The sequence below is a fragment of the Hemiscyllium ocellatum genome, chromosome 26 (assembly GCF_020745735.1).
Source record: "Hemiscyllium ocellatum isolate sHemOce1 chromosome 26, sHemOce1.pat.X.cur, whole genome shotgun sequence".
Taxonomy (NCBI): domain Eukaryota; kingdom Metazoa; phylum Chordata; class Chondrichthyes; order Orectolobiformes; family Hemiscylliidae; genus Hemiscyllium; species Hemiscyllium ocellatum.
The window spans coordinates 50,276,958-50,298,753 of record NC_083426.1 but is presented as its reverse complement, the minus strand read 5'-3'; the positions used below and the strand labels follow the sequence as shown (position 1 = coordinate 50,298,753).

Below are 21,796 nucleotides of genomic sequence, written 5' to 3'. Positions count from 1 at the left end.
AAATAGTAGAAGGCATAACTAAAAGCTTACTCAAAAAGGAGCAACAGGATTCAGTGCAGGATAGGATATAAACTGAGGTTGTTTGTATGATCTGAAGTTTATGGAGAGTCTAGGACCAGAGGGCATTATCTCAGAATAAGGCATTGTATGTTTAGAATCATTACCTGCCTCACTTTTTTTTAAGGTTCCATTCCCTACAGTACAGAAACAGGCCCTTCGGCCCAACATGTAACCCACCCAGACCCATTCCCCATATTTACCCCTGCCTAATGCATCTAACAATGGGCAATTCAGCATGATCAATTCACCTGAACTGCACACCTTTGGATTGTGGGAGGAAACCCACTCAGATACGGGGAGAATGTGCCTGTGTGGAGTTTGCGGTCACCAGACGCTGGAATTGAACCTGGGTCCTTGGTGCTGTGAGGCAGCAGTGCTAACCACCGTGCCACCTTGTTTTATGGAATTCTTCGCCACAGAGGACTGTTGGGGCTGAGTCCTTCAGTCGATTCAAGATGGAGGCAGTTCGATTTATGACATTTTCATCACATATAGAAAGGGTGGTTAAAAAGGCATCTGGCACGCTAGCCTTCATTGCTCAGTTCTTTGAATACAGGAGTTGGGAACTCATGTTAAGGTTGTGTAGGACAGTGGGCGAGGCCTCCTTTGGAATGCTGCGTCCAGTTCTGGTTATAGAAAGGATACTATCAAGCTGGAGAGAATTCGGAAGAAATTTACCAGATGTTGCTGGGTGTGCAACAGTTGAGTTATAAAGAAAGCCTGGGTAGGCGGAGACATTTTTCACTGGAGCATGGGAGGTTCAGAGGCGATCTAAGACATTTACAAAATAATGAGAGATATAGATGATAGATTTAATAGTAGTTGTCTTTTTCTAGGATGGGGATTTTCAAGACTAGGGGACACATTTTTAAGGTGAGGGGAGAAAGATTTAAAAAAGACATAAGGCAAATTTTTTACATAGAGGGCAGTTCGCATTTGGAATGAACTTCCCAAGAAAGCGGTGGATGTGGGTACAATTACAATGTTTAAAAGATATTTGGATAGATATATAAGTAGGAAGGATTTGGAGGAATATGGGCCAGGAGCAGGCAAATGGGATTAGTTTAGTTTAGGATTATGGTTGGCATAGTCTGATTGGACCAAGGGGTCTGTTTCTGCGCTATATGATTATGACTAAGAGCTGACTTGGTTACAGATTTTATGGAGTGTTTAACTAGTTATTCATAATATAGATTAATATTATGAATTACAGGCCACACAAAACTGGGTGGGAGGGTGAACTGTGAGAAGGATGCAGAGATATTTTTATGTGATTTGAACAAGTTGAGCAAGTATGCAAATGCATGGCAGATGCAGTATATTGTGGATAAATGTGAGGTTATCCCCTTTGGTCGTAAACAGGAAGGCAGATTATTATCTGAATGGCAAGGGACTGGGAAAAGGAGAGGTGCAATGAGACCTTGGTGTCCTTATATACCAGTCACTGAAAGTAAGCTTGCGGGTCCAGCAGACAGTGAAGAAGGTAAATGGCATGTTGGACATCCTAGCCAGAAGATTCAAGTACAGGAACAGGGATGTCTTCCTGCACTTGCACAGCTCTTCAGTGAGGCCACATCCGGCATGTGTGCGCAGATTTGGTCTCCCTATCTGAGGAAAGATGTTCTGGTTATGGAGGGAGTGCATTTATAAAGCATTTGCACATAGCAAAATGCCTCAGAGGGACTTGAGCTAAAGGAGAGAACGTTAGAAGGACAGAAGTGCTTAATGAAGGAATCCCAGAATGAAAGGTTTAGACTGAAGCTAATGATATAACCATTAATGGTGGGAGGAAGTGGCCAAAAGATCAGGATTTGAGGAATGCAGATTCCTAGTGGATTGTGGAGCTGAAATGGTTGCAGAATTAGGGAGAGCCAAGTTCACAGGGAAATTTAAACAGGACAATACAGTTACCAATGGGGGCAAGAGACATGGGCATGGATAAATGGTCAAAAACAAATACCCATTAAGTATATGGACAAAAACTTAGACAGTGTGTCCTGATTCCAAGTTAATCAATGTTATTCAGATATTAATTCAATATATAAAACACTCTGCAGGACAATCTGGCAGACTGATAAACGACACTGGAATTGCAACACCTTGGTTGCAATCTGACATACCCAGCAATGGCATATAACCTCCCACGTAGTACAGCTGCTCCCACATAACATCGAGGTGTTGTCATGTTCGTTATTGTTACCCAAGAGTCTGTGCGGATGTTATAAGCTTCTACCGAGGCAAGGTGGGCGGTTCCATCAAAGCCTCCAACCACATAAATATGGTCGTTCAGCAACACCACCCCAGCTCCTAGGTGTCAGTAAAGAGAAGGTGTAAGATACAAATCAAATTCCTCCAAGTTCACTTCAGTTTTGTTCAACTGAAATAAGATTCGAGCAACTCCACTCCAAAGTGAAAACCTCAGCTCAGATTACTGGAAATCAGATACTGATGAAAAGATCATTGGCTCAAAACATAACTCAGCTCGATTTCACACACTGTCATGCAGAAGACAACACAAGTTTTAAACTGGAGAAAGGACAACCTAACTGATGTGATTTAGGAAAGATGAACTGGAAGCAGCCACTTGAAGGTAAATTGGTGTCGGAATGGTGGGAGGGATTCGAGGAGGAAGCAAAGAAGGTTCTGACAAAGGGAAAGCGACAACATATCCCATCCCCTCCATAAACACACCCTGGCTATCAAAGAACATACACAGTAGGAGAAGGCAGAAAAAAAATCACGAGCTCAAAGCAGCAGAAAGCCTGCAGGGGTTTGTCAGGGCCACAGGGCAAGCAGAGGGATTATTGATTGTTTTTAAAAACTATACTTTTGGGTATAAGTTTTAAACTAACTTTGCTGGTGAAACAAACAGCTGGGGAGGGGAGAGTTGGGAGGGACGGTGTAGAGGAGAGGAAGGGACAGGACGTATGGTGTAGAGGCGGGGAGAGGAGGGATGGGAGGGGAGGAGAAAAAGAAGGAAGCAAGGGGGCAGAGGTAACAGCGGCTACTGCCAAGCTCAGTGTAGGCACCAATAGTCTGTGCGTGTGTATGTGTCTGCGTGTGTGCACACGTGTCTGTGCACATGCCCCTGTTAGCGTGCTTGGTGTTGAGGTTATCGCTGTGCAGGCTCCGTGTCCCCTCTCTGGGCAATGCTGGCAGGCGGGCTTGGGACTGATGCTGGGAGCTCTCTGGCAGCCCTCGGAGGGGTCACATTTCAGAGCACTGGAGCAGTCTCAAGGTTTGGGGGAAATTGCTGCAAAATGGCATTAACCTGGTCAGGGAAGAAGCTGGAGTACTGTAAACTAAAGATTACAAATCTCCCAACACTCAACAAGATTACTGATCCTAATAACGTAGCAAAGCCTTAAACTTTACATATAGCCTCCCTATTTGGAAAGCGTTGATAAGGACATTGACAGGAATGGCACATTTCACCAGTAAAGAAAAACTGGTTAGCCTGGAATTACACTACGGGAATAGGACAGACAGATGGAATTGAGGTGTATAAAATTAGCAGGTACCGTCGCTGAATGGACAAGGAAGAGATGAATAAATGGGAACCACATACTTGAATTCATTGATGGAATGATTAGAAGTGAGGTGAGAAATATTTTCACCAGTGGTGGTGGGGACTGGAACACACTGCTCGACAGACGGTAGAGACAGAAACCTTCAATGTGTTTGAAAACAAAACCTTGGATATGCACACTATCCTACAGGCTATAATCAAAGAGCTGCACTTTATTGTCAGAAAATTACCAAACAGAGAGCAAACATTCCATGTTAAACAGACCACATACAACTCATTCTTCCAACCCATTTTATTTCATGAAAAACTTTGCAAAGTTTCTCCTATTCCTCCCAAAGGTGAATCTACAAAGTCCACAGTGCTGTCCGTCATCAACAGATACATGGACGGATATAACACTTGTATCATCCAACTAGGAACGATCATGTCTCATTTAATCCTCTTCATCTGGACTGATGCTGACTGCACCATCTCTAACCAAGTATTTGTTGACTGTACTGTCCACCACAATGCTGGATGTTTTGGCAGAGGATCTGTATCGCTTGTCGATGAGCGTAGGAAGAAGGGATAGCTTCATCTCAAAGTCCTACACAAAGGCAGCTCAAGCCACGCCTGCTCACGCTGAACGGAGTAATTTATTTTGACACAGCAGATGAGGTGGGCGGATGTACATCTATTGTGTCCACTGCTCTCAGTGTGGTCTCCTCTATATCAGGAAACAGAATGCCAACTTGCGGGGCATTTCAGGGAACATCTCTGGGACACGCTCCCAACAACCCTACCGCCCTGTGACCGACCACTTCAATTCCCCCTCTCACTGCACCAAGGACATGCAGGTCCTGGGCTGCCTCCACTGCCAAATCCAAGGCATCCAACAACTGGAGGAAGAACATCTCATATTCCTCCTTGGGACCCTTCAGCCACACGGCATCAACATAGTCTTTACTAGTTTTTAAAACTCGACTCCTTCCAGATCCTTCCCTCCAACTCGTCACTGCCCCCTTAGATCTGTCCATCTTCCCACCTACCTGCTCCACCCACCTCCCCCCCCCCCCCCGCACCGACCTGTCACAATCACCCCACACCTGCATCCACCCATCAGCTTCCCAGCTACCTCCTCCACATTCCTGATGAAGGGCTTCTGCCCGAAACAGACTCTCCTGCTCTACACTCAGTGGAGTTTAGAAGGATGACTGGGGGGACCTGACTGAATACTGAACTGCCTGGACAGAGTGGACGTTGGGAAGATGTTTCCATTGGCAGAAGAGACAGGGACCAGAGGACACAGCCCAAGAGTAAAGGGAAGATTCTTTAGAACGGACAGGAGGAGAAACTTCTTCAGTCAGAGAGTGGTGAATCTGTGGACTTGATTGCCAAGGGGATCAAAGGTTATGGGGAGAAAGTGGGAAAATGGGGTTGAGAAACCTATCAGAAATTATCAAATGGCAAAGCAGACTTGATGGGCTGAATGGCCTAATTTTTGCTCCTTTGGTCGTATGGTCTTATCATGTTAGTGTAACAACAGAGATTCTGCAGGTGATTAAATTAACCCTAGGGGTCAGCTCAGAGAGTTCAGCACAGAGTAACTAACCCTAGGGGTCAGCTCAGAGAGTTCAGCACAGAGTAACTAACCCTAGAGGTCAGCTCAGAGAGTTCAGCACAGGGTAACTAACCCTAGGGGTCAGCTCAGAGAGTTCAGCACAGAGTAACTAACCCTAGGGTTCAGCTCAGAGAGTTCAGCACAGGGTAACTAACCCTAGGGGTCAGCTCAGAGAGTTCAGCACAGAGTAACTAACCCTAGGGGTCAGCTCAGAGAGTTCAGCACAGAGTAACTAACCCTAGGGGTCAGCACAGAGAGTTCAGCACAGGGTAACTAACCCTAGGGGTCAGCTCAGAGAGTTCAGCACAGGGTAACTAACCCTAGGGGTCAGCTCAGAGAGTTCAGCACAGAGTAACTAACCCTAGGGGTCAGCTCAGAGAGTTCAGCACAGAGTAACTAACCCTAGGGGTCAGCTCAGAGAGTTCAGCACAGAGTAACTAACCCTACGGGTCAGCTCAGAGAGTTCAGCACAGAGTAACTAACCCTAGGGGTCAGCTCAGAGAGTTCAGCACAGAGTAACTAACCCTAGGGGTCAGCTCAGAGAGTTCAGCACAGAGTAACTAACCCTAGGGGTCAGCTCCAAGAGTTTCAACTCAAAAATTAGAGGAAAACTGCAGATTCTCAGCTGGGGATTTTGCTAAAGTGCTGACATTGATGTGCAGTGGGACAAGGTCATCGAGCAAAAGCTTTGAAAAGACGATATCTTTGCAATCGATCACTGAATAAACTCTGAAAGTAAGGACAGAATGGGAGGCAGCAGTGCTGAGGCCTACAACACCAGTTTTTAAAACAGTTGCCCGTTTTTAAACCAGATATTTGAGCACAGTCCACCCACGCATTCTTGCCTACCTGATCGCTTGGTAGCCATCGGTGTGACATGTGTCCAGTGCCCTGTATGTGGGTCGTACCTCTCCACAGAGCTCAAGATATTTATCCCATCGTAGCCACCTGGAACAAGACCAAGAGGATTGCAATATGCCATAGAACACTCAGTATACAGCAGACAGAGCAGAAAGGCTTCGAGAATCATTTTCCCAAACTTACTCAATATAGGCAAGAGGCTCAAAAAAGTTGTTCCATTATTCAAGACAAAATGTGTGTGTGAAATAGGCCCTGTATCTGTCGGCTGATTGGTCTGCCGCGAGTGAAGGGCAAATTGCTAGAATCAATAGCAAGAGATGGGTTGAGGAAGCAAAGAGTAGGCCACATTGTGTACGGAGAATAGGCTCAGTGGTTAGCACTGCTGCACCACAGGAACTCCCCACATACACTCGGGACATCACCCACACCCTCCACCTCCTCCAAGGTTTCAGTTTTCCCTGGTCACCAACACCTGATCTTCACCACAGACATCCAATCCCTATATACCTCCATCCGCCATTTCTTCCTCTCCCAATGTCTCCACCAGTCCCCTTCCACTGATACTCTCATTCATTTGGCTGAACTGGTCCTCATCCTCAGCAAATTCTCCTTCATATTATATTGGTTTCCTCATTTCCCCTCCCCACACCAAACCCCCGTTCCAACCCTCAGCACCGCCCTCATGATCTGTCCTACCTGTCCATTTTCCTTCCCACCTATCTGCTCCACCTTCCCCTCCGACTTAACACTTTTACCCCCACCTCCACCCACCTATCACACTCTCAGCTTACCTTCTGCTCAGCCTCACTCCCTCCCATTTATCTCTCCACCCCCCTCCCCCAAGGCTCCCAGCCTCATTCGTGATGAAGGGCTTTGCCCGAAATGTCGATCTTCTGGCTCCTCGGATGCTGCCTGACTTGCTGTGCTTTTCCAGCACCACACTCTCCACCCAGGTTCGATTCCAGCCTTAAGCAACTGTGCGACGTTTGCACATTCCCCCTACGTCTGCATGGGCTTCCCCCGGGCATTCTGGTTTCCAATCAGTCCAAAATCATGCAGATTAGGTGGATTGGTCATGGGAAATGCAGGATTGCAGGGATAGGCTGGGGTTGGGGGGGTGTGGGGGGGGGGCGGGGGGGGGGGGGGGGGGGGGGGGTTGCTGAGTTTGGGTGGGATGCTTGTCAGAGGGTCAGTGTGGACCTGTTGGGCTCAGTGGCCTGTTTCCTGCATTGTGGGGATTCTATAACAAGAAGTGTTTAGAACTAATAGATGAACATGTCTCTGGATCAGGGGGCTTCCATCATCATCATTGTCAATACACCAGATCGGAGGAGGTGGTACAGGTGTCTTTTAAACAAGATGCATGAACAGTCCCAGCGGAAACCAGAGCTGCCTACTCACTGACCACGAGCCTGTCCCTCAGGAATACTTAAATGAGCTGTGCAAGCTATAATCGTTTGGGCTAACCTTGCCCCCTGCCACCAGCCAGAATCTCTCCTTTTACATCCATCTCTGCCTGTCGTCATGTTAAAACAAGGCGGCAAAAACAAGAGACAAGCTGCTGAAAAATCCAAAAAATTTATGATGGAGCAGAAGTTAAATTATTTTAATAAAGAATTATGTGACCCTAACTATGTGCAGCCAATAGGGAGAAAGGAGCAGGAGACAGTGACACTGAGGGAATTCAGAGGGATGTGGGCATGATCATGTCGGACTAATCGTCATACTTTACGACAACATCTAAGTTGCTTCTGGCAGTCTTTCTTGGGTGCTTTACCTTGACTTTAAAATGACTTTTAATATATTTCCACATTAAATTCTAAGCTCTGGGGCACAAGCTTAACCTTGGAAATGGTTGAGAGACAGGGAATGTGTTATAGTTATTGGAGATGTACTGATGCAGAGATGGGATAAGTGAACAGAGGGCAGCAGGAATGCTAAGTTAGTGCTCTCAGTGCAGCAGAAATAGGAACAGGAACTAGCAGGAGGGCAGATGGGCTGAACAGTGGCAAATGGAATTCAATCCAGCCAAGTCTGAGCTGATGCATTAATGAACTGTAGGACCCTGGGAGCACTCAGGATCAGCAGGACCTTGGTGTACATGTCAACTGATCCCTTAAGGTATCAGAAAAGGTAGATAAAATAGTTAAGAAGGTATAAAAGATACATGTTTTTATTAGTTGAGGCATAGATTTTAATATCAGGGAGGTGATGCTGGAACTGTATAAAATGTTGGTTGTGTGCAGTTCTGGAATCCATATTACAGGTGAGAGGTGACTGCACTGGAGAGGGTGATGAGGAGGTTGCCTGGACTGGAGAGCTTCAACTGTGAAGAGAGATTAGAGACTCTCTTCTCCTCCAAGGAAAACAGCCACAGACTAAGGAGAGACATGATGGAGATGCATGAAATTTACGAGGGGCACAGACAACGTAGACAAGGAGAAACTTTGTCCTTGCTGGAAGGATCAATGACCGGGAGGGGGCTGATTTAATGTAAGGCACAGAAGGTTTCGAGATGTGAGGAAATTTTTTTTCACCCAGATGAGGGTGGGAATCTGGAACACTGTCTAGAAGGGTGGGAGAGGCTAAATGCAAGAAATACTTAGATGTGCACTTGTGATATCAAGGCAGTAAAGGCTATTGGCCAAGCGCTGGAAAATGAGATTAGAATAGTTAGGTGGTTTTGACTTGTGCGCCAAATTGTTTTCTGTACTTTAGACCTCTATGACTGTAGAACAGCTAAAACAAATAAAGAAATAACATAAGTAAGACTCCCAAAGCTCCTCCATGTGACAATCAAATGAAGACATAACTGACTGAAGCTCACTAACATTTCATGTTAACAACCACACTTGGTTGATGGTTTAAAATTAGTGAATTAGTTTAAAAATATAATAAATATCAAGAATAGGCCTGATAAATGTGTAAGCTGCACAGTTAAGCATCTTAACCTACCAAGACAGTAAATGACTCCATTGGCCACAACAAGACCAGCGCCCTCTCGCGCAGTCTGCATGTCACCCAGCATACTCCACTGGTCAATGTTGGGGTCATACCGCTCCATACTTGTGTGACGTCTGCTGCCATCAAATCCACCAGCCACATAGATCATATCTGTGACAGAGAGAAAGGCAGGGTTTGCGACAAAGCAAGGATGCAGTTACAGCCGCTACTGAATGATAAATCGAAAACACCCAGAAGGTTGCAGAAGGGTGTGAAAGAAGGCAGCAACGTGGTGTGTAGCAGAAAGAGATAGCTAGAAGCGGGGTGTGAGGATGCTGCCTGTAAAAGGGGAAGTTTAACAATGAGGAAACATTAGTGGGGTGAAACAGAGTCTGACGGAAGATCAAAGTATACCACATGCAGGTAGGGTTGATAAAAGGACCTAATTCCACAGCAAAGAGGTCAATAATCAGATGCATCAATTTAAAGTAATTTGGAGAACGATGATAGGAAATTCATACTAATGCTTTAACTTAGGGGCGGGGAAGGTCTCTATCTGAAAGGATGCTTCAGGCAGAAATACTCCCCATGTTTACAAAACATTTGGATAGGCCGCCAAGGAGCCAGTGTTACTGTGTCATTGAGGATAGGTCTCAACACTCCATACGAAGAACTGAAATGGTGGATTCGGCTGCAGAATTGCCCTCAGGCAGCTTGGCCACAAGGGCTGAATATATTGCTGCATGAGGCAGTGGGGAAAGAGGAGTGCAAGAGAGAGAGAAAATGGGTGCGAGAAAGAGAGAGTGTGCATAAAACAAAAGAGAAAAATGAGACAGATGAGGGAATGGGAGGGAGCAAGAGCAAGATAGTGAGTGTATGGAAAAGAAAGAGCAAGTGCATGAAACAGTGACAGCGAGAGGGAGCATAACAGAGAAAGTAATAGTGAGTGCACAACAGCGAGACGAAGCACATGAGAGACAGACAAACTCAAGCACACAAAGAAACAGCAAGAGCACCAGAGAGAGGGAGAAAGTGAAAGAAAAAGAATGCACAAGAGCAGGGGAGGGAGAGGGAACATGAGAGAGCATAAATTGGAAAAGATTCGGAAAAGATTTACCAGGATGTTGCTGGGAATGAAGGGTTGAAGTTAAAAGGAGAGGCTGGATAGGCTGTGACATTTTCCCCTGGAGTGTCAGAAGCTCAGGGGTGACCTTAGAGGTTTATTAAGTCGTCAAGGGCATCGATAAGGCGAATCACAGGTGTCTTTTCCCTAGGGTGAGGGATTTCAAGATTAGGGGCATATTTTTAAGGTGAGAGGAGAAGGATTTTAAAAAGATATGAGTGGTTATTTTGTTTTTGTTTACAGAGAGTGTTTCGTGCATGGAATGAACTGCCAGAGGAAGTGATGGATGCGGGTACAGTTACAATGTTTAAACGATATTTGAATAAATACATGAATAAGAAATGTTTGAAGGAACGTGGAGCAAGTGCAGGCAGGTGGGATTAGTTTAGTTTGGGATTATGGGATTGGGATTTGGACCAAAGGGTCTGCTTCCATGCTGTATGACTACGAGAATGCGTGGGACAGAAAGTCGGTGCTAGTGTGCAAAAGAGAACACAAGAGAGCGAGAGAAAGAGTGAGGGTGCAAAGAGGGAGAGTGCGAAACAGCGAGAGGGAGACAGAAAGTGAGAGAGAGAGAATGAGGAAAAAAAAAGCAAGCGTAGCTTTTATCCAGCTCAGTTGAGGAACTGTTCCCATTACAAACCAGTGACCTTTCTGTGAACCCTATCTCCCATCTCTTCCCCACACAGTACACTTAGTTATTGTGGAAATCTTCCAAAGCAGCCATTCTATATGGCGATCTAATCAAGGCTGTAGTTTTCAAGGGATGGTAAATTTGAACACTGTTTCCACCTCAGCAGTGAAGTGATTCCTCACCTCCAAGTGTTGTCGCTCCAGCCAGGCCTCGGCGCACATTCATTGGGGCCACCGAGTACCAGACACCATCTTCATCAGAGGTGTAGTCCAGGCATTCTACCGAGCTAAGTCTTGAACGACCGTCATAGCCTCCAATCACGTAAATACGATCATTCAATGACACTGTGGCCACGTACCTACGTTTCCGAGTGATGCTCTGTGGGGAATGAAGCAAACAGGAGTTTAAAACACCGCCAAGCGCAGACAGGCCGATCTGCATCTCTGGGTGGAAGAATCAGACATTTCCATTGCACTCTCTTCTTCAGAACACAAGGTCAAATGGTTGAACAGCTCTTTGCTCCCCAGACTGACTGACCTTCTTGCCAGTATTTCCAATATTTTATTTCAGATTTGAAATTTGATGCTTTGATTGAAGTGTTAATAGAGTAGAAATCATTAAAAGCAAAACATCATTGGTTTAAGTATTTTGGTACATGTCACAGGCTGAAGAATAAAACATTCCATTTCAGACACTGAAAATCAGCATTCAGGATATCCTAGTCATGTGTGTCACAGCCAGATACAGAGAAAAGTCATCCTCTACCTTTCCCCAACCCCAGAATGCCACAAATGGGACATTACTTTCCAAGAATTTGCATGTTCGCCAAACTAGGCATTGTATTGCATGCTAGTGCACAGCAAATTGAGATTAGATTTAGATTGGAAGTAAGGATATGACACATCAGAGCACCCCAATTATTGCCAATTACAGATGCTCCCCAATTTACAAACACTTGTACGCATGAACGTAATCTATATCAGATTTTTAAAATTTCATTATGAAGATTTCCTGTGCTCAGTGAATGGTTCCTTTACATTTTCCTGCAAAGTATTCGGACTTGCACACAAATTAACATGCCAGCAGACTCCAGAATGAAAAGCATTTCTAAGTGTGGACACTATATCATGTAGGGGAATACAGCAACCAACTTACAGATAGTACAGTCCCAAATTTTGACAATGACAGTTTATTTGTTTTACTGTTGTTGGTCAAAAGGTATGTATTTACCAGAACAGTGGGCAGAACTTTCCTCTATGCATCGTCAAAATAACCATTATGGCAGAGAGGGGCCATTCAGTCCATCAAATCCATGCTGGGAAATTCTGCCATTTCTGGGATTCAAACTACATTTAGAGCCTTACTATTATAGAACACAGAACGCTACAGCGCAGTACAGGCCCTTCGGCCCTCGATGTTGCACCAACCTGTGAAATTATTCTCATGCCCATCTAACCTTCACCATTCCATATGTATGTCCAACGCCCATTTAAATGCCCTTAATGTCAGAGAGTCTACTACTGTTGCAGGCAGGCCGTTCCACATCCCTACTAGTCTCTGAGTAAAGAAACTACCCCGATATCTGCCCTAAATCTATCACCCCTCAATTTAAAGCTATGCCCCTTGTATTAGCCTTCATCACCCGAGGAAAAAGGCTCTCACTGTCCAACCTATCTAATCCTCTGATTATCATATACATCTCAATTAAGTCACCTCTCAACCTTCTTCTCTCCAACAAAAAGAGCCTCACTTCCCTCAGTCTTTCCTTGTAAGACCTTCCCTCCATACCAGGCAACATCCTAGTAAATCTCCTCTGAACCTTTTCCAAAGCTTCCACATCCTTCCTATAATGCGGTGACCAGAACTGTATGCCATACTCCAGGTGCAGCCTGACCAGTGCCCTGTACAGCTGCAGCATGACCTCGTGGCTCCAAATCACAATCCCCCTACAATAAACGCCAACACACCATATGCCCTCTGAACAACTCTGGTAAAAATAATGACTGCAGATGCTGGAAACCAGATTCTAGATTCATGGTGCTGGAAGACCACAGCAGTTCAGGCAGCATCCAAAGTACATCCTCAGGAGAATTCATACTCTCAACAAACAGTATTTCAATTCCATCTCAACCATTAAAAACTAAGTACAACAAACTTTTATCTACACACCCCCATAACCAGCGCTCCTCAAACATTCCAGAAGATTCCCCTGGCCTCAGAAATGCCATTAGCCATGCGGCTGATGCAGCTACCACCCCCATGCTGATTGATGATGTCACTTCCGCCCCCATCATGGCCACTCCCACAGCTACTTCCGCCCCCTCACAATTCCTCATGCATCACATCCGCCCCTCTCATCATCGCTGATGCCACATGCTCAATGACTTCTGCCACCCCTACTGCCGTGGACACCACCACTTCCGCCCCCACCAGCGCCACTCATGTGCATTCTACTGACACCCCCCCCCAGAGACCCCACTGTCACTATCCCCACCCCCAGAACCCCAAGGGGAACTCAACCCCTGCTCATGACTCCACCCCCATTCCCACCCACTCTAGTTACTGGCTCCACTCCCAGCTCCACACCCACACCAGATCCCAGCTCCCAGCCCTGCCGAGTTTTCACCATCCCTCCAGACCTCCCCCTCACTGAGGATGAACAATCAGTCCTCAGCAAAGGACTCACCTTTATCCCCCTCCATCCACGCATCAATGAATTTAGTACACACCATGACGTCGAACAATTCTTCCGTCGCCTCCGCCTCTGAGCTTACTTTCACAATCAGGATTCCCGCCCACCTTCCGAGGACCCCTTCACCCACCTCCAACACACTGCATCCACCTGGATACCCCGCGCTGGCCTATTACCTGCCCTCGACCTCTTCATTTCCAACTGCCGCCGGGACATTAACCACCTCAACCTGTCTACCCCCCTCCCCCACTCCAACCTCTCACCCTCACAACGCGCAGCCCTCCAATCCCAACCTCACCATTAAGCCAGCAGATAAAGAGGGCGCAGTGGTAGTCTGGCGCACTGACCTCTACACCACTGAAGCCAAATGCCAACTCGAGGACACCTCTTCCTACTGCCCCCTCAACCATGACCCCACCCCTCATCACCAAACCATCATCTCCCAGACCATACAGAACCTCATCACCTCAGGAGATCTCCCACCCACAGCTTCCAACCTCATAGTCCGTGAGCCCCGCACTGCCCGGTTCTATCTCCTTCCCAAGATCCACAAGCCTGTCCACCCCGGCTGACCCATTGTCTCAGCATGCTCCTGCCCCACTGAACTCATCTCTACCTACCTCGACACCGTCCTATCCCCCCTCTCCAGGAACTCCCCACATACGTTCGAGACACCACCCACGCCCTCCACCTCCTCCAAGACTTCCGTTTCCCCAGCACCAATGCCTTATCTTCACCATGGATATCCAATCCCTCCACACCTCCATCCGCCATGACCAGGGCCTCCAAGCCCTCCGTTTTTTCCTCTCCAGACGTTCCCAACAGTACCCTTCCACCGACACACTCGTTCGTTTGGCCGAACTGGTCTTCACCCTTAACAATTTCTCCTCTGAATCCTCCCACTTCCTCCAGACCAAAGGGGTAGCCATGGGCACACGTATGGGCCCCAGCTATGCCTGTCTCTTTGTTGGCTACGTAGAACAGTTGATCTTCTGTAATTACACCGGCACCACTCCCCACCTCTTCCTCCGCTACATTGATGACTGCATTGGCGCCACCTCGTGCTCCCGCGAGGAGGTTGAGCAATTCATCAACTTCACCAACACATTCCACCCTGACCTTAAATTTACCTGGACCATCTCTGACACCTCTCTCCCCTTCCTGGACCCCTCCATCTCCATTAATGACGACTGACTTGACACTGACATTTTTTAGAAACCCACCAACTCCCACAGCTACCTGGATTACACCTCTTCCCACCCTACCTCTTGCAAAAATGCCATCCCGTATTCCCAATTCCTCCGCCTCCGCTGTATCTGCTCCCAGGAGGATCAGTTCCACCACAGAACACACCAGATGGCCTCATTCTTTAGAGACCGCAATTTCCCTTCCCACATGATTAAAGATGCCCTCCAACGCATCTCGTTCACATCCCGCACCTCCGCCCTCAGACCCCACCCCTCCAACCGTAACAAGGACAGAACGCCCCTGGTGCTCACCTTCCCACCCTACAAACCTTCGCATAAACCAGATCATCCGCCGACATTTCCGCCACCTCCAAAAAGACCCCCACCACCAGGGATATATTTCCCTCCGCACCCCTTTCCGCCTTCCGCAAAGACCCTGTTCCCTCCATGACTACCTGGTCAGGTCCACGCTCCCCAACAACCCACCCTCCCATCCGGGCACTTTCCCCTGCCACCGCAGGAACTGTAAAACATGTGCCCATACCTCCTCCCTCACCTCTATCCAAGGCCCTAAAGGAGCCTTCCACATCCATCAAAGTTTTACCTGCACATCCACTAATATCATTTATTGTATCTGTTGCTCCCGATGTGGTCTCCTCTACATTGGGGAGACTGGACGCCTCCTAGCAGAGTGCTTTAGGGAACATCTCTGGGGCACCCGCACCAATCAACCACACCGCCCCGTGGCCCAACATTTCAACTCCCCCTCACTCTGCCGAGGACATGGAAGTCCTGGGCCTCCTTCACCGCCGCTCCCTCACCACCAGACACCTGGAGGAAGAACGCCTCATCTTCCGCCTCGGAACACTTCAACCCCAGGGCATCAATGTGGACTTCAACAGTTTCCTCATTTCCCCTTCCCCCACCTCACCAGAGTTCCAAACTTCCAGCTCAGCACTGTCCCCATGACTTGTCCGGACTTGTCCTACCTGCCTATCTCCTTTTCCATCTATCCACTCCACCCTCTCCTCCCTGACCTATCACTTCATCCCCTCCCCCACTCACTCATTGTACTCCATGCTACTTTCTCCTCACCCCCACCCTCCTCTTGCTTATCTCTCCACGCTTCAGGCTCACTGCCTTTATTCCTGATGAAGGCTTTTGCCCAAAACGTCAATTTCGCTGCACTTTGGATGCTGCCTGAACTGCTGTGCTCTTCCAGCACCACTAATCCAGATTCTTAACAATTCTACTAACCTGGGTGTCAACTTTCAGGGATTAATGCACCTGGACACACAGATCTCTCTGTTCATCTACACTGCCAAGAAGTTTACCATTAGCCCAATACTCTGCATTCCTGTTGCTTCTTCCTAATTAACTACCTCACACTTTCCCACATTAAACTCCGTTTGCCACTTCTCAGCACAGCTCTGTATTTTATCTATGTCTCTCTGTAACCCACAATTATCCTTCTCCACAATCCACAACTCTGCCTACCTTAGTGTCATCTGCAAATTTATTAACCCATCCTTCTACGCCCACATCCAGGTCATTTATAAAAATGACAAACAGCAATTGCCCCAAAACAGATCCTTGCGGTACACTACTGGTAACTGAGCTCCAGGATGAACATTTCCCATCAACCACCACCCTCTGTCTTCTTTCAGCTAGCCAATTTCTGATCCAAACTGCTAAATCCCCTTCAATCCCGACACTCCATGGTTTGTCCAACAGCTTACCGTGTGGAACCTTATCAATATTTTATATTTTAAACCAGTCAGTCACATAACCACGTAAGAATCATGAGATCTTTTAGCTGCATCCTCAGGTTAATGTCACACTGGAAGGACAATTCCTCCTCCTGTACAGCACTTTGTGACAACCGAGATTTGCTGTTCAAGATTTGTGAGCAGTATTTGTACTACAGCGTTCTGATTCAGAGGCAGATGTGTTACCCACTGAGTCACAGCTGGTACCGAAGGAAGAAAACACCTTGTGTTGATATTAGTTCAAGGATTTCCATTCTCATAATGAGGCCATTATTGGTATGATCATTTATGATCCTTGTTTATCCCAGAAGATGGTGGTCACAGAGTCATACAGCACGGAAACAGACCCTTCGGTCCAACCAAACCATGCCAACCATCCTCCCAAAATAAATTATCCCATCTGTCTGTGCTTGGCCCATTTCCCTCCAAACATTTCTTATTCATGTACATATCCAAATCTCTTAAAATACTGTAAATGTACCCACATCCACCACTTCCTCGGAAAGTTCATTCTAAGTACCAACCATTCTCTGTGTAATAAAAGTGCCACTCGTCTCTTTTAGATCTTTCTACTCTCACCTTAAAAATATGCCCCTTATTCTTTAAATCTGCCTTTCACCTTATCTATACTACTCACGATTTTGCAAACCTCTATAACATTACTCATCAGCCTCTAGTACTCCAGTGAAAAAAGCCCCAGTCTATCCAGTCTCCTCTTATAACTCAACTATCCATTCCTGACAACATGCTGGTAATTCTCTTCTGAACCCTCTCCAACTCAGTAACATTCTTTCTATAACAGGGAGACCAGAACTGGGCACAATAGAGGCCTCACCAATGTCCTGTACAGCTTCAACATGACGTCCCAACTCCTACATTCAAAGGTCCGGGCAATAAAGGCAACTGTGCCAAAGCTGATAGTTTCATACTGAGTTACATAACTTGGCCATTCAGAAAAGAGTTGAGAGTCAGCCACAGTGATGCAGGTTAGGCTTTTTAGGAAGTATTATATAAAGAATGCTTGGAAAGTTTCTAGTGAGCTTAACATCAGAAATGGGAGATCAGGCAGATTTCTTCTTTCTGCAGTCTGTCCTACAAACCTTACTTTTGGGATAAATCAAATCCTCATCATACAAGGGAAAAGTAGCTCACAGCTGGTATGGGATGGACCAGGTCACAGGTAAAAACAACTACTCACAGGCAGGAAGCTCCACTCCTGAGACTTGGGATTATACTTCTCCACAATGTCAATTGGAGACTGTTGACTTCCAAACCCTCCAATCACTAACAAGACCTCATTGGCTCCTAAAAGAAAAAAAAAATACACAGCCAAACTCTGCATGTTCAGTACATTATTCACGTGAAATACAACACAAACTTCTATAGCACCTTTCACAACATCAGCATGTTCCAAATGAGTTATGACCGATGAGTAACTTTTGAAGTGTAGTCGCTTGTAGGAAATCAATTCAAAATGATCAGACTTTGTACTTCTTGGTGAAGAGAGGGATGAAGAGATTCCAGATAGAAGGACAAAGTTAGTAAGATAGCTGAGACAGAACTCAAAACTTCCTAAAGAACAAGAGTCCTCTCAACAATATTATACTGTGATTGTAGACTTCATTGTTTAATAGATTAGATTAGATTACTTACAGTGTGGAAACAGGCCCTTCGGCCCAACAAGTTCACACCGACCCGCCGAAGTGCAACCCACCCATACCCCTACATTTACCCCTTACCTAACACTACTGGCAATTTAGCATGGCCAATTCACCTGACCCGCACATCTTTGGGTTGTGGGAGGAAACCGGAGCACCCGGAGGAAACCCACGCAGACACAGGGAGAATGTGCAAACTCCACACAGACAGTCGCCTGAGGCGGGAATTGAACCCAGGTCTCTGGTGCTGTGAAGCAGCAGTGCTAACCACTGTGCCACCCCTAGCAAAACTAAATCAATATTCTCATGTTAAAATTATCTATACTTGTTTGACTGGGCTAAGGAATGTGGTATCCTGTAGTTGTACTAGGCTGTGTAGCTGTTTTCCACCCACTTGTTTCTTCATGGCTCATGTACTCTCAGTGGACAAATACTTTGATTACAAATGCTGGAGATCAATTAAATTAACATGCCAGCAGACTCCAGAATGAAACACATTTCTAAGTGTGGACACTATATCATGTAGGGAATACAGCAACCGACTTACAGATAGTACGGTCCCAAATTTTACAGTGACAGTTTATTTGTTTTACTGCTCTTGGTCAAAAGGTATGTATTTATCAGAACAGTGGTAAATTACTGTGGGTCATAGCTGTAGATAGGCAGTTGCAGTAAAACCCCAATATTTGCATTTTACAAGGAAATCAGGTTACTAAAGTAAAAAAACAACAGGAAATAACTACTTCTTTCTTTTTATACTTTTTGCATTTGGAGCATGACAGAAGTGAACCATTTGCAGAGTTTGAGTTTCAACTTGCAACAAAGAGGTGCTCTGAGCAGTGTGATGTTGAAAACATGACTCTTATAGGAAGAGTTGAAGAATCTTGTGGTGCAGTGGTAATGTCCTTAAGTCTGAGCCAGGATACCCACATTCAACTCCCACCTGCCCCAAAGGTGTGTAACAGTGTCTCCAAATAAAGGTTGTTTAAGATAACTGTAATGGACTCTTGTAGTGCAATGACAGTATTGTCACCTCCAGGCCAGGAGACCCAGGGTCAAGTTCCACCCTGTTCAAGAGTGTGTAATAACACCTCTCAATAGGTTAATTAAAATGACTACACAAAGTGTTGATCAATTAAGGTACGTATATGGTGGAGGGAAGAAGTGATGTTTGCCAGAAAGCAAGTCCAATTTGGCTGAGATAAAAACTGATTTAACAGTTCCTGTACAGTTACAGAATAGAGTTGAATCCCTAGTGTGGAAACAGGCCTTTCGGCCCAACAAGTCCACACCGACCCTCTAAAGAGTAACCCACTCAAACCCATTCCTCTGCCCTATTACTCTATGTTTACCCCTGACTAATGCACCTAACCTACACATCGCTGAACACAGTGGGGCAATTTAGCATGGCCAAATCACCTAACCTACACATCGCTGAACACAGTGGGGCAATTTAGCATGGCCAAATCACCTAACCTACACATCGCTGAACACAGTGGGGCAATTTAGCATGGCCAAATCACCTAACCTACACATCTTTTGGAATGTAAAAAGAAACCGGAGCACCCGGCAGAAACCCACACAGACACGGAGAATGTGCAAACTCTGCACAGACAGTCACCTAAGGCTGGAATCAAACCCGGGTCCCTGGCGTTGTGAGGCAGCAGTGCGAATCAACTGAGCCACTGTGCCACCCCTAAAGGACTTTTTATTTCAAACATACTCCAAGCAGTCAAGGTCAGCCGAAATAGCTCACTGGGAGAATGTCAGACTGAAATTGTAAAATGTTCAGACAGCTACCTATTTATAATGAAAGCAGTAAAGAAAAAACTCCCAGGTATATTTATGACAAAATATAGAACAACCTTGGTTATCCGAACAACAATTATCCGAATTTCGGATTATCTGAGCAAGATCTCAAGGTCGCATAAAAACGTTACATCAAAGAGGTGTTACTGACACTGGTTCAATGATTAAAAGTGAATTTGGATTACGTGTACTGAAGAACATGTGAAAACACTGGCAAGAACAAGGAAACAAGCATCTCAAGCAACAACAACTGGATTTTTAGAAAAATGTGTTAGTTACACCGACCTTTGGAAAAGTACGTGCTTTATTCCCATCACTTTGCCGGGTTGTTCATGAAAGTAATGGTAGAGAAAGTAAATGTATGTGCGAGGTGGTGGTTTGGTCTTTCTATTGGACACGGAGTTCAGTGAAAACTGACAAATGCCCTTGTGATTTTAGAAGCTGTTCGGGACCTTGTTTCATGCGGGCATTTCCATACTGATCTGATGGGGAGGGTTTAGTCTTTTGTCGTTTTTCTTTAATAGATATTTTTATTGGAAATTTAACATTTTTACAAGTTTACAAAATCAAAAAATCTCAAGTACAAACATTAATATACAATTAAATAGAACATAGAAAAATACAGCGCAGTACAGGCCCTTCGGCCCTCGATGTTGTGCCGATCCAAGCCTACCTAACCTACACTAGTCCACTATCCTCCATATGTCTATCCAATGCCCGTTTAAAGGCCCAATAAAGAGGGAGAGTCCACCACTGCTACAGGCAGGGCATTCCATGAACTCACGACTCACTGAGTAAAGAATCTACCCCTAACATCTGTCCTATACCTACCTCCCCTTAAGTTAAAGCTATGCCCCCTTGTAATAGCTGACTCCATACGTGGAAAAAGGTTCTCATTGTCAACCCTATCTAAACCCCTAATCATCTTGTACACCTCTATCAAGTCACCCCTAAACCTTCTTTTCTCCAATGAAAACATCCCCAAGTGCCTCAGCCTTTCCTCATACGATCTTCCTACCATACCAGGTAACATCCTGGTAAACCTCCTTTGCACCCGTTCCAGTGCCTCCACATCCTTCCTATAGTATGGCGACCAAAACTACACACAATACTCCAGATCCGGCCGCACTAGAGTCTTATACAACTGCAACATGACCTCAGGACTCCGGAACTCAAGTCCTCTACCAATAAAAGCCAGTACGCCATAAGCCTTCTTCACAGCACTATTTACCTGGGTGGCAACTTTCAGAGATCTGTGTACATGGACACCAAGATCTCTCTGCTCATCCACACTACCAATTATCCGACCATTAGCCCAGTACCCCATCTTCTTGTTACTCTTCCTAAAGTGAATCACTTCACACTTACCTACATTGAACTCCATTTGCCATCTTTCTGCCCAGCTCTGCAGCTTACCTATATCCCGCTGTAACTCGCCACATCCTTCCTCACCGTCAACAACTCCACTGACTTTCGTATCATCCGCAAACTTGCTCACCCAACCTTCTAGCCTCTCCTCCAGGTCATTTATAAAAATGACAAACAGCAATGGTCCCAAAACAGATCCTTGCGGAACACCGCTAGTAACTGCACTCCAAGATGAACCTTTAGCATCAACTACTACCCTCTGTCTTCTTCCAGCCAGCCAATTCCTAATTCAAACCTCCAACTCACCCTCAATGCCATACCTCCATATTTTTTGCAGTAGCCTACCATGGGGAACCTTATCAAACGCCTTACTAAAATGCATATACACCACATCTACTGCTTTACCCTCATCCACCTCCTTAGTCACCTTCTCAAATAATTCAATAAGGTTTGTGAGGCACGACCTGCCCTTCACAAAACCATGCTGACTATCCTTGATCACATTATTCCTATCCAGATGTTTATAAATCCTATCCCTTACAATTCTCTCTAAGACTTTGCCC

The 21,796-nt window shown here is 45.9% G+C and overlaps 1 protein-coding gene across 6 annotated transcripts in view; it reads right to left on the bottom strand.

The window, feature by feature from the left end:
• Window positions 1-21,796, bottom strand: part of klhl12 (kelch-like family member 12) — a 57,521-nt gene that overhangs the window by 3,071 nt on the left and 32,654 nt on the right. For 5 of the 6 annotated variants that reach the window (XM_060845609.1, XM_060845610.1, XM_060845608.1 and 2 more), the window contains 5 exons: window positions 17,597-17,703; window positions 10,933-11,128; window positions 9,006-9,164; window positions 6,039-6,137; window positions 2,181-2,367 (listed from right to left, as the gene is read on the bottom strand). In XM_060845609.1, coding sequence (XP_060701592.1) covers window positions 2,181-2,367; window positions 6,039-6,137; window positions 9,006-9,164; window positions 10,933-11,128; window positions 17,597-17,703 — 748 coding nt within the window. The remainder of the gene's footprint in view (window positions 1-2,180; window positions 2,368-6,038; window positions 6,138-9,005; window positions 9,165-10,932; window positions 11,129-17,596; window positions 17,704-21,796) is intronic. The other variant, XM_060845613.1, reaches the window with a different exon arrangement.